Below are 11,868 nucleotides of genomic sequence, written 5' to 3'. Positions count from 1 at the left end.
TGTTTCTTAAATTGTGTATAATTTTATAAATGCACAATCCAAAGTGGAAAAATCCAGATTTTGATGCTGCAGCCAGAAAACATAAAGGCCATGGTAAATCTCTGAAAGTATAAATAAAGAAAAAGGGCCACTTCTCTGCCCCCTAGTATCCAGAAAATGATATATAAAATATAAATGGAATAAAAATGAATACAATTGTAAAACGGAATATGAACCGTTTCATGTCCTCTGTAAAATCCTTGTTAACATGTTTTATTACTTCTCCTGATTTTACTCTCATATTTAAACACGGACGAGTTTACAGATGAGGATACTCAGGATTTATTGAATCCAATCAATAGACAAAATGATAAAGGGTTTCAACATATTCCATTACCGATAAAGATAAGACGTTATGCTAGAAAACAAAGGTTGAAAATGCATTTGGAAACAACACATTGAACACAAACAGTTACAGGAACAGTTAAACTCTCCAGTGGGTTCCTATGACGTGAAGCAGCAGCTGAGGGTGCCATCATTCGGCCTGTGCCCCCTCCTCTGCAGCCAGAGGCTCCAGCTGCAGCCACAGGCCTCCCTCGGCCCGCAGGACGAGCTGGGGCAGGCGGCGGACGCCTCCGGAGCTGGGGCCCAGTTCAGGGTTCACCCCCGGGGTCAGGCGGAACCTGAGGAGGGTCAACGCCACCACGACCCGCAGCTCTGCCAGGGCGAACTTCTGACCGATGCAGTTCCTGTGAACACACACACAGATTAATTGTCTCGGCTGGGTCAGGTCTTATGTGTTCTGGTTTGAAAAGTGCACGTGGAGCCTTCACCTGGGGCCCGAGGAGAACGGGATGAAGGCGTGAGACGCTCGACCTTTAGCGTTGGACGGGTCGAAACGCAGAGGATTAAACTCCTGGCAGAGGGAATCAACCACACGGGTTAAACATGACAGAGATGAATGAAGGAGAAAGCAAAGTTCTGTTGATTTCTCACATGTGGGTCTGTCCAGACTGATGGGTTGTGGTGGGTTCCATAGATACTGACCAGACAGATGGCACCTGGGGAACAATTACACAAACAAACAAGGACACTGAGGTCACACACACACATACACAGTCTGTAAATGAAGGCTTCTAAACATCCGTCTCACCCTCGGGAACTGTGCGCCCCCCCGGTAGCTCCATGTCCTGGGTGTACTTCCTGGTTACGGCCTGAACGGGGGAGTGGAGTCGGAGGCTCTCTCTGATGCACATGGTGGTGAAGCTGAGGTTGGATAGATCCTCCCTTTGTACAGAGAGAAAAGAGAACACATGTTGATACATATTCACAGTTTCAGTTGCACTTGATGAATCAGGGGCTGGACATGTCCTCTACGGAGACTCTCTGACCACTCGAGGCCACGTCCGTCTCGTCCTCGCATCACTTCCACCACTTCCTGCCTGCACTGCTCCTGGTAGTCGGCATGGCGTGCTAGGTTGTACAGCGTCCAGCAAATCGCACTGGCTGTTGTGTCGTGACCTTTTGGGGAAAAATGGGATTCAACCTTTTAGTGTCGGTTATTGTCTTTTCCGTTGTGAAGATTTTAGTCGAAAGGAACAAACTATATCTGAGACTAAGGGAGTTCAAAACAAGGTTATTTAGCATTGACATTCATCCTGTAATTAACACTTGTGGCCACAGAGGGTGCTGTCTAGTAAAAGTTACTTTGCCTCACCGGCAAACATGAAGGTGTTGGCCTCCGCCTGTATCTCCTCATCTGTGAGGCCTTGTCCATCCTCATCCTGCAACAACACAACACATAATAAGAGAGGACGGACCAGATGATGGCTTCCAAGAGCGTCGTGATCGCCCCCTGGTGGCTGGCTGCAGTATCGTGATTGACAGCTGAAACTGACTCGTGATTGGTTGCGTGTGTATCGGCCGGACCTTGCTTACATGTCTTTTACCTTTGACAGCAGTATGAGGTCCACGAAGTCCTTCTTACGCTGCGACGCGCTGGTGGAATCGGTTTCTGTCTCCCCCTGCTGGCTGATGAGGGCACGGCGCTTCTGAACCACGTCACTTGTGAACCTGCAAACATCAAGTTTTCGTCCCAATAGGATTTGATAGAATACCATGAGGTACCACAGAGCGTTATACTTTACTACATGTTACTGCAGAGTACCTGTGCACGACACTTAAGGCCTGTTTGAATTGTTTCCCCTGCTGTGTTTTCCAGTAAATCCAGTCCCAGTGGTGGAAAATCTTTTGGCGTCGCTCTATGATCAGGTCACTGAGCTCCACTATGGCCGACACATACTCGCTGCTCGACCTGGAGAAGAGATGGTTTGTAAAAATAAATTAAAAAAAGTCCAGTTTGTGAAATGGCGCCGTGGTAAAGCGGGTGTCCTCACTCCTGACAGTTGCTGTTGTAGCTGAAGGCACATCTGAGTAAACTGTCCAGAGTCATCAGAGTGACATGGTCGAACATCTCCACGTTGGTGCTGCCCTCTGCCACCAGGCGGCGCCACTTACCCTGAGACAAAGAGTGGTAGCGAATGTGTGTTTTTTTATACAGTAATATGTGTTTTGTGTGTATTTAGTGCGTGTGGCTCACATGCATTGTGTTGGTCGAGGTGTTGAACGTGGTGATGTAGCTCTTCAGGATGTCGAAATGAAACGCAGGAGTGAGCAGCCGCCTCCTGCGAAACCACTCCTCCCCGTTACTTATCAACAGACTCTGTCCTGGGAAGGTCAAAGTAAAGATCAGGAACATTTCTATCAATTATTTTTTCAATGCCAAACTCAACTGAGCTGTGAAAAACTCACCAAGCCATGGACGCAGGTGACCGTAGATAAGCTCGTCTTTCATTGTAACACTGCCTTAAAGGGAAAAAAAGGAGGATAAGCGACCATTAAACAAAGCCACATTAAAATCTTATTTGACTGGGAACCTTTGTTTGTGTCAACCTACCGGGCGCCATGAGCAGAGGTTTGACGTAGTCAGGGTGGAAGACTCGGACCAGGTGATAAAAAGGACCCAAGAACCAGCTGCAGGAGTGTTTGTACATCTGCACCAGGTCGTCCACCTGGAGGAGACCCTCCTCCGTGCTCTGCATCTGAGGCACAGAAACATCACTTGTTACTTTATCTGTAAAGATGAACTGAACCTTAACTATGTCTTTAGAAATGAGGTCATTGTCAGTCTAACTTTTAAAGGGGAGAAAGGTTTGGTGCGTGGGTTGAAAGGAAATTTTGCAATATCAATGTTTTGAAACATCCTGTGGCTCACTGAGAAAGCTGCACATTTCCTGAAGTGTAAGACATCATTAAGAGCTGATAAATGAGTGTATTCATGCATGTAAGTGTGTGTTTGTCCTTGGTGTGTGTGGGTCCTACCTGGCCCAGGTGGCCTATCAGCCAAGAGTCTGCATGCGGCCTGCTGAAGCCCGACAGTCTGCGCGTGAACCAGGCGTGACGAGCCAACAGCCTCACCGTCCACGCCGCGGCCACAGCAACCAGCCCTGTACCGGCTGCACACAGGATCTGACCGAGACCGGCCCAGCTGAGGACCTTGGAGAGGACGCCCTGGAGGACAGACATCCTGGGACAGAGCAGGAGGTCTGGTGTGGCACCGACAGTGGCTGTGTTCACAATGACAAGTTTGGTGATGTTGAAATTAAGCGTTCCAACTGTCACTGAGTTTATTACAACACTGTTCTTGTGTGATGGGTGGGGGGGGGTTGGCTGTCACATACACACGGTGACACACAGTGACACACAGGGAGGGTCAGGGCAGAGTTCAATCTCACAGCAGCTTAAGTGAAAATAAAAGAACCAGCTCCAATCACAAGAGGGAAACTTTATCACCCATCCCAATAGAAGAAAATACCAAAAGAAAGTTGCATTGGCCGGGAATCGAACCCGGGCCTCCCGCGTGGCAGGCGAGAATTCTACCACTGAACCACCAATGCTTGAGAACCATGACGTGGTAGCGCCAAATAGTCGCTGAGTATGGTATTGTTCGCCAAACGTTAAGAAAAATGTCAAAGTGTGCATCGGAAATAGTAATAAAATATGCTACTATAATAACATGCCAGTGATAAATTATATATATATATATGTAAATAAATAATATTACTGGCAAGTGTCCCCCTTTTGTTCACGTTACGTGCACTGTACGGTTCGATTCCCAGCCGGTGCAACCCGATTGTTTAGCTAAACGGGCCCTAACAGTTTCCCATTCATTCTCTATGGTAGTGGTCAACCCCTGTGGACGTAATGCCCCTCCAAGCCACTGAACATATTGGCGCTGTTTCCACTTCATCTCCGCTCTTCCTCGTCTTTATCCTTCAACTCCAGCGACGGAAGAACAATAAACTACTGATGCGTGTTTCACAGTGTCTGATACTTTTCTATATTGAATGATATCAATCTCTGTGCTTGTCTGTGTCTGTAGCTCATATCAATGGCTTCTTATACAAGCATTTTGTAAGTTATGTCGGCTGCCTCGTTGGCGCAGTAGGCAGCGCGTCAGTCTCATAATCTGAAGGTCGTGAGTTCGAGCCTCACACGGGGCACGTGTTTTGATGTATTTTTTATTTCTTTAGATTTCGCAGACGGAATATTGATACGAGCATTGAGTGAACACGTTCGTTTTATGCTGAATTAACGTACATGATCCATATTTTAAACATGTAAGCGACGTGTTTTAAGGTATCTAGTAGACGAGTGCTGGGTTTTCCGAGGAGCTCCTGAAGGCCTCCGTGATGATCCACCTGAGGAATCTACCATTAAACCGAAAAGTGAGAAATGAAAGGAGAAGAAGTCCAGGGACCGCGGTTTGTCTGAAGTTCACACGTGGTCGCTGAGGTGAGGTCCGAACCAGGTCCTGTGGCCGAAAGGCTGCTGGAAGCCGAGCTAAGGTTAACTATCTAACGGTGGTGGTGTGACCTAGGGGTAGAGTGGTCGTCCTCCAATAAGAAGGTTGGCGGTTCAATCCTCACTCTTCCCCATTTGCATGCCGAAGTGTCCTTGGGCAAGATGCTGAACTCCCAAATAGCCACTTATAGATGTTGAATGCACTAATTCTAAGTTGCTTTGGATAAAAGCGTCTGCCAAATGACATGACATGACATGATATGACATGTAATGTAATTAGCCAAGCTATAGTTAGCTCGGCTAAACTAGCTAACGTTGGGCTAGCCTAGCTAACTTTAGCTCGATTAAACTAGCTAACGTTGGGCTAGCCTAGCTAACTTTAGCTCGCTGAAACTAGCTAACGTTGGGCTAGCCTAGCTAACTTTAGCTCGATGAAACTAGCTAGCGTTAGCTTTTTTACTTACGTGAAAGTTTAGCTCTGCAAAATGCCCCCCCTTGTTTTGTAGATTAAAAGTTCAAACAAAACGTGTTAATAGAAACGTGTAAATAAATCTTAAATAATGACATATAAAAATGTTGGTAACTTTTCTAATTAATATTTAATTGTATTCAACCTATTTGGCTTTTAAACCATTTTCTCAATATTGTAATCTTACATTACTGGATCTTGTTGTTTGTTAAATTTTGATTGGCATGAAGGGAAACTGCTGTTTTAAAGTCAATGATTGGTTTTTCAAATTCTGAAATATATTTCAGAATTTTTCTGCCGAATATTTCTGTTGTATCCTTTTTAAAAAGCACTTGCCATGAGTAAGTATGAATACAAATACATGTACATCTGATGTACCATGCAAAATACTAGTAATACAAATCGTAACATACACGATCTCAAGGCACGTTACATTAGAGGTCAAGACCTGTTGTATCCAGAGACAGTGAAACCCGACTGAATACTGTGAGTGGTTACGAATGGAATACAAAACTCACCATCTTACTAAATCTTCTATTCCCAGAGCTCTGTTTCTACTTCCTCCCCCGTGTGCATGTGGCAGGTTTTCAGCTTGAATTGAGCGAGATGGCTGACGGTTGGGACAACCCCGGGACGTCCTTGCCTGCCTCCAGCTCCCCAGTGTCGTCTCCCAGCTGCAAATCCACCCAAACATGGCCGCCAGTTGAATCTCCCCTGCGCCCTCTCTGGTTGAGAGACCCAATGGAGCAGGAGGATGCTTCTGGGCACCATCGAGTTGAAGTGCAGACGAGGGAGCGTCCTTCCTCTTGTGTCTCTGAGGAACCCTTTTGCCCCAGCCAGGGTGCGGTCCCTGTGGCCCCTCTGGCCGGTGCCATCATGGCCTCCTCCTGGCCGCAGGTCGACGTGGTGAAACAAGGCTACCTGGGGAAGCTGGAGCGAAACCGCAGGCGATATTTTGTCCTGAGAGCTGGAAGCGACACAGGGCCGAGTCGACTCGAGTGGTACAAGAGCCGGGAGAAGTTCACAGCCGGGAGGAAGTCTGCCGGCAAAGCTGCCCTGTTCGGATTGAGCAAGCAAGGGTCGGTGATAGTTAGACCAATATCCCTGTCACTTTTAATTGTAGGAATTATTCAAATCTGTAATTAATTAAACCAACTTTCCTTCAGGGTGATTTACCTGAGGTGCTGTCTCGGCGTGAGTCGCATCGGCAGTTCCAAGAAAGGACACATGGTGGCGCTGTATGCAAAGGATCAGACCATGGTGCTAGTTGTGGAGGACCAGCAGGAACAAGAAGAATGGTATGTTGCCATTAAGAAGCTGATTGAGGGAGAACAGAAGGACGAAGAGCACGGAGGGGGGATCGATGAAGACGATGATGGGTACTTCAGTCTGCCCCCTGCTGCCTTTTTCAAAGAGGTGAGTCCACATTTATATTTCTGTATATACGGTCGAATTTAATCTAAATAAACAGAATTAAATAGATAGTTTTTGATAATTTGATGGCAAGTTGAAGTTTCCTGAGACTTCTGAAACCCTCAATATTGGAGGTACTAGTCTGTTAATAACATCCCAGTCAACATATTATCTTTTGATCAAATCTGTCATATTGTACAGAATTCAGTGTGTCGCCTTAGGGTAACTCTATAGTTTGTGTTGTCCAATGCGGAGCTCTTCACTCAATCATATATTATAACTCCTCCTAAACTCCCTGGCTGTGTGTATAATGAAAACGCCTCAGACGGCTCTTCATCTCTGCTCCCTCATCTGGTCTCAGGTCTGGCCCGTCTCAGTGAAGCCCAGAGGTCTGGGTCGTTCATTGTCCCTCGGTGGGGAGATGCGGCTCTGCCTCACAGCGACTTCGCTCATCCTGGTCAAACTGGGCGCAAACAGCCATTTGCCGACGGTGACAATACCTCTGCTGAGCGTTCGGCGCTTCGGCCACCTGGACGGCTCGTTCTACTTGGAGCTCGGCAGGTCGGCACCTGGCGGCCCGGGAGAAATCTGGATGGAGGCAGGAGACCAAGGTAGTGGAGGCTACATCCATAATCCAACTGAAACTGTCTCTGTCCACACAAGCTTTTTGGCTCCGTTTCAGTCCTTCTAACACTCTGGACCATAGGAGGGTGACTCTGCTCTTCATGTCTGTTCTTTCCAGGGAACCCAGGAACTGCCCAGCACATTCACGAGTTGGTTCGGGAGACAGTCCACGCTCTGCGAGCTCTCCCAGACTTCAGCCAGTCGCCGACATCCAACCAGCATCAAGCACTTCTGCTCTCAAATCGCAGCAGATATAAATACAGAGACAAGGCGATGAACATGAGGCCTCTGACGCTAGCTCTCAGAAACACTGACATGCACACGAGTCCCACGCGGTCTTACATCGAGCCCGGCAAACCAAACGCCACCAAGCCTGAGTCCACTCTGAGCCTGGCCTCACTTCTCAGCCCTGTCGGGTCCCAGCGGAGCTCCGTGCCTGAGACCGGCAGCTACATGGAGATGAAGACCCGCAGGTTGGAGAGCTGGGAGCTTGAAGAAGAGGAGGAGGAGAAAGACAAAGGGCCGGACTACATGATGATGTCTCCACAGGTCAGCCGCAGCTCATATGTGTTTGACCAGGATGATTATGTGTCATTGGAAAGTCCACATAAAGACAACAGGCCTCCAGACTCGTCCCCGTCCTCTGGACTCTGCACATCTTTCTCCAGGTGAGTTCAACTTTCCCCCAAAGTCATTCAACACACAACCAATTAAATTAAACAAACTATTATAGTGCATATTATTTGAATGTATTGGTTTTGGTTCATAATAATTGTGTGTGTAATTTGGGAAAGAGTGTTTGCTTCTCTACTTTTGGCAGAATCCTGCTGAGGACTCATTTCAGATGTAGTAGCAGCCTTTGTAGATCCGATCTATTTTTCCCTTTTTAGCTCCACCTCTGACGACTACTCTCCCATGCGTCCATCACGTCCTCAGACCAATGAGCTCACTCAGAAAACAGACGCCGGCCAATCACAGATGAGCATCAGCTTCTCCACTCGACCGGCGGGTGAGCAGCAGAGAGCACCTCAGCGCAGACGCCACCCGGCACAGACCGGGGCCACCTCCTCTTCCTCTCTTCTGCGGAGCGTTGACCGGCCTCACTCGATGAAGAGTCCAGTGCAGGCCAGTCCAAACTCTGACCTGGGCCAGTCCAGTCCATTCCAAGCTGCTCCAGACCAGTCTGCTTTCAGAAGATACCGGCTGTCGTCCTGTCTGATGTCTTGCTTGCAGTCCGAGGACAGATCCTGAGTTGTCATTCAATATTTTGCCCATGTTGCTGTTGCTCTTCCTTTGGGATCATGTGTCTTAACACTGAAGAAAAAAAAAAAGAGTTGTTTCTGTAAATCACTGAAGTTTCCTAGGTGTCTGTGAACGCACCGTGTTTGTGATTTTGTATTCGTTGATTGGATTTGAAGAATCGGTTAAATACAACCGGAATGTTGGGCCTGAACCTCACAGCACTGGAGGATGTTACACTGTTATTGGATGTTAATGGAAAAAAAGAATAAATTCATGAGAATATTCTGTCTTTTTGAGCCTTTTATACTTGATAGCTCAGTGGAAGACTGGATGTTCTACTGTAAGATGAAGTCCCAGTCAGGATACTTCTAGTGGGTTTTCGCTCTCTGTTGAATAAATGAGAGGTCAGAAGCTTAAATATTCTTATGCATAATAACAAGAAATTGTGCTTTTACTGTGATATTAAATGCTGCATTCTGTTTTTCATGATTTGATCAACAGATGCAGTCTGCTCAGCATTTCAAAGACTTCCTGTCTGAGTTCATTTAAAGTTCATTCTCACAGATATTTTTTTGATATATTTTCTTATTGAAGACCCTGAGAATATGAACCAGCTCAAAGTCCACAAGAATAAATCTGAAAGAAGGTTGCAGAGCTTTTTACTTTTATTGAAAACAAACACAAACTAGATAGATACAAACATTAAAGCTTGAGTATTCATCAAATACATAAAAAAGACAATAAGGATCATAGGAGCAGTTTGAACAGTTAAAACAGGCATAAAGGCTGATCCACTTAAATCAGAGGCTGGAGATCAAGGTTTTGAATAGTGGATGTACTATGTGGCAGTGAGTTCAACAGGTGGCAGCAGTGAGCCACAGAGCCCAGAGACAGAACTGAAAACATCCTGCAGGGGAATCAAACTACAGATGAATTTGACTTATTTTTTCAGGATCAAATCTTTTATAGGTTAATTGATTATATTGTAGACTTAGGTTTTCCTGCCACTGCCACCTAGTGGTACCGAATTGCATGACCAACGATTGTTTTTCCAGAGGGGGGGTTCTTGCATTTCTTGATCATCTTGCAGTTGTCATAACTCTTTCTTCCCAGAATAAAACCCCTCAGCAAATAAAACTGGGGAAAGTCTCTAAAAAAAGGCTCCGTTTCCCTCGGAGGTCTGAGACGTGGACCTGCTGAACCTTGACGATGTGGACCTCTCCATTCTGACCTTCCTCTGGAAAAGCAGCAGCATTTTCTTCCTGAACTTCTCGCCCACGAAGGCGTAGAGGACCGGGTTGATGCAGCTGTGCATCAGAGCCAGACTGCTGGTCCCCAACGTAGCGTGGTTCACCGACGTCCTCAACGCACAGTCAAACTGGATCAGACGTGTCCTCATCAGCATGTCTATCATCATGGTTATGTGGTACGGAATCGAGCAGAGTAGGAACGCAATCACCACGGCCAGGATGACCTTCATGGCCCGGTACTTCTGGAAACCACGTGTGTGCAGCAACCTCACTGTGGTGATGCTGTAGAAGACAATCATGACCCCCAGAGGCAGCAAGAAGCCAAACATGTGGCGGAACCCTTTGATGGCGAGCCTCCACAAGCTGGAGCTGCTGATGTCAAAGACTTCAGCACATATCATCCAGTCCAAGTCCTCGTCGAGCTTGGTGGCTTCATTGAAAAGTGCCGGCAGGCCGAGGGCCAAGCCGAAGGCCCAGACCCCTGCGCAGAGGAGCCGGCTGCACATCCTCATGCGGCTCTTGACAGTTCCACTGGCGTGCACAATCAGGAGGTAGCGGTCGATGCTGATGCAGGCCAGGAAGATGATGCTGATGTAGAAGCTGGATTCGTTGACGAAGCTGAGGAGTTTGCACATGAAGCCTCCAAAGAGCCATCCCTGGGAGGACGCCACAGCCCAGAACGGGAGGGTGAGTGCAATCAGGCCGTCGGCTATCGTCAGATGAAACAGATACACATCTGAAGGGCTCAGGGTCTGTTTGCTGGTGCTGATCACCCAACCCACCAACAGGTTTCCTGGTATCGCCAGTAGGAAGATGGCGATGAGGAGGACGCCCACGGCCACAGCTGCTGTGGGCTCCAGAGGTTTCAGCTGACATGGTGACGTGTCTGAATCGATGACGAACGTTTCATTCGATGCCTCAAAGTAATAATCAGTAAAGACGTAGGTAATCGACATGACTGTGGAGGAAAAACAAGATAAATTCTACGAATTAAAGCTCAACTTTAAAAGTGTTGAGTTTTGCAACTTAAAAACAGATGCATTTTTAGATTATATGACAGTTGCTCCCTTCAAATTGGGAAGTTGCCTTGTGGAGAGTTACAGTAATGTTTGAAACCCCTTTTGCAACAGAGGTTTCAACCTCTGACAACCTTCACGTCCAGACACAGAATCAACTCCACAGGATGTTTATTAAAGTTCACTAAGATCATTTACAGACCATATAAAGCTGTAGCAGTAAATCCAGTCTGTGTTTTTATCTGAGAAATGCTTATTTTTTTTGTTTTTATTTGTTTGGGTTTTTCAATTTCATTTCCTCGCTTGATTACACACATATTACATCTCTCGTATTAAATGTACAACCCCTCTACTTATTTCAATCCATGTCAATAACGCACTCAGGATGCTCACCTGGTGCACGGGCTCGGTCGCAGCTTGGAAAGACGTCGACAGCTTGAGGAACAGGTTTGTTCTCCTCAGAGCATCTTTCTCATGTGTTTCTGTCTCAATGTCCTGTTTCCTCTTCCAGCATGTTGCTGCACTGGTCTGCGTCAGTCACAGGAACATATGTCACAGGTTGAGTCTTAGTTTGGATGGACGTTGTGGAATAAGCCAAGTGATGAGAGTGGGTTGCGGGAGGGGATTGGGTAATGAGGGTGTGTGTGTTCAGCTCAGAATGTAATCGGTGTCACTTTCTGGAAATTACCTGGTGTAATGTTCTCTGCTGCTGTTGCAAAAGTACGGTGTCCCTCCCCTGGTGTGTGTCCATATAAAATGTTTTTACATTAACATGAAACTGTTGCTGTCATTCATGTTACAATCTCAGTCTCAAAGATGAGGAAGGGGAAGGTGAGGAATTACACCACATTTTTACTTCTTCATATTTTAGAAGGTTTTTCATCTGCGCTTGTTTTTTTAGCAGGATTATGCAAAATCTACACAATCAATTCTCATGAAACTTAGTTGAGCTGTGGGGCGGAAATCCAGAAAGACCCCTTTACATTTTGGTGGCTTTCTTTAACGTCTTTCA

General features: G+C 46.6%; 3 protein-coding genes and 2 non-coding genes across 8 annotated transcripts; 2 read left to right on the top strand and 3 right to left on the bottom strand.

Annotated features, from left to right (window-relative positions):
• Positions 1–303: 303 nt before the first annotated feature.
• Positions 304–11,334, bottom strand: LOC133933810 (cytochrome P450 4F3). Its single transcript, XM_062381040.1, has 14 exons — positions 11,250–11,334; positions 3,361–3,605; positions 2,936–3,080; positions 2,791–2,844; positions 2,579–2,706; positions 2,376–2,497; positions 2,147–2,293; positions 1,929–2,052; positions 1,697–1,763; positions 1,371–1,500; positions 1,133–1,266; positions 976–1,040; positions 813–895; positions 304–728 (listed from the first exon to the last, which is right to left on the bottom strand). The coding sequence occupies exons 2-14, from the start codon at positions 3,562–3,564 to the stop codon at positions 515–517; spliced, it is 1,617 nt and encodes a 538-aa protein (XP_062237024.1). The 5' UTR covers positions 3,565–3,605; positions 11,250–11,334; the 3' UTR covers positions 304–514.
• Positions 3,865–3,935, bottom strand: trnag-gcc (transfer RNA glycine (anticodon GCC)). The gene has a single exon. It is a non-coding gene; the product is annotated as a tRNA-Gly (tRNA).
• Positions 4,469–4,541, top strand: trnam-cau (transfer RNA methionine (anticodon CAU)). The gene has a single exon. It is a non-coding gene; the product is annotated as a tRNA-Met (tRNA).
• Positions 4,702–9,058, top strand: LOC133933808 (insulin receptor substrate 1-like). Of its 4 annotated transcripts, none has more exons than XM_062381037.1 (6): positions 4,702–4,833; positions 5,895–6,390; positions 6,478–6,727; positions 7,086–7,335; positions 7,467–8,016; positions 8,239–9,057. In XM_062381037.1, the coding sequence occupies exons 2-6, from the start codon at positions 5,918–5,920 to the stop codon at positions 8,597–8,599; spliced, it is 1,884 nt and encodes a 627-aa protein (XP_062237021.1). In that variant the 5' UTR covers positions 4,702–4,833; positions 5,895–5,917; the 3' UTR covers positions 8,600–9,057. The 4 variants fall into 4 exon arrangements, with proteins under 4 accessions (XP_062237021.1, XP_062237022.1, XP_062237019.1 ...); XM_062381038.1 differs by having other exon boundaries at positions 4,757–4,833; positions 5,856–6,390; positions 8,239–9,058; XM_062381035.1 differs by having other exon boundaries at positions 4,798–4,947; positions 8,239–9,058.
• Positions 9,741–10,796, bottom strand: LOC133933881 (C-X-C chemokine receptor type 2-like). Its single transcript, XM_062381120.1, has one exon. It carries the CDS (start codon positions 10,794–10,796, stop codon positions 9,741–9,743), a length of 1,056 nt encoding a protein of 351 aa, XP_062237104.1.
• Positions 11,335–11,868: the final 534 nt, after the last annotated feature.

Source organism: Platichthys flesus, chromosome 22 (assembly GCF_949316205.1).
Source record: "Platichthys flesus chromosome 22, fPlaFle2.1, whole genome shotgun sequence".
NCBI classification, from domain to species: Eukaryota; Metazoa; Chordata; class Actinopteri; order Pleuronectiformes; family Pleuronectidae; genus Platichthys; species Platichthys flesus.
This window is presented reverse-complemented; position numbering and strand designations above follow the sequence as displayed.

Excerpts from the sequence above, each read along its gene's own strand:
- LOC133933881 (XM_062381120.1), bottom strand. The coding sequence starts at position 10,796 with ATGTCGATTACCTACGTCTTTACTGATTATTACTTTGAGGCATCGAAT.
- LOC133933808 (XM_062381038.1), top strand. The coding sequence starts at position 5,918 with ATGGCTGACGGTTGGGACAACCCCGGGACGTCCTTGCCTGCCTCCAGC. Across the intron at positions 6,728-7,085 it reads CTGCTGCCTTTTTCAAAGAG|GTCTGGCCCGTCTCAGTGAA; the intron begins GTGAGTCCACAT and ends ATCTGGTCTCAG. Across the intron at positions 7,336-7,466 it reads GATGGAGGCAGGAGACCAAG|GGAACCCAGGAACTGCCCAG; the intron begins GTAGTGGAGGCT and ends TGTTCTTTCCAG.
- LOC133933810 (XM_062381040.1), bottom strand. The coding sequence starts at position 3,564 with ATGTCTGTCCTCCAGGGCGTCCTCTCCAAGGTCCTCAGCTGGGCCGGT. Across the intron at positions 2,053-2,146 it reads GCCTTAAGTGTCGTGCACAG|GTTCACAAGTGACGTGGTTC; the intron begins GTACTCTGCAGT and ends TGATGTTTGCAG. Across the intron at positions 896-975 it reads CAGTCTGGACAGACCCACAT|GAGTTTAATCCTCTGCGTTT; the intron begins GTGAGAAATCAA and ends TCCCTCTGCCAG.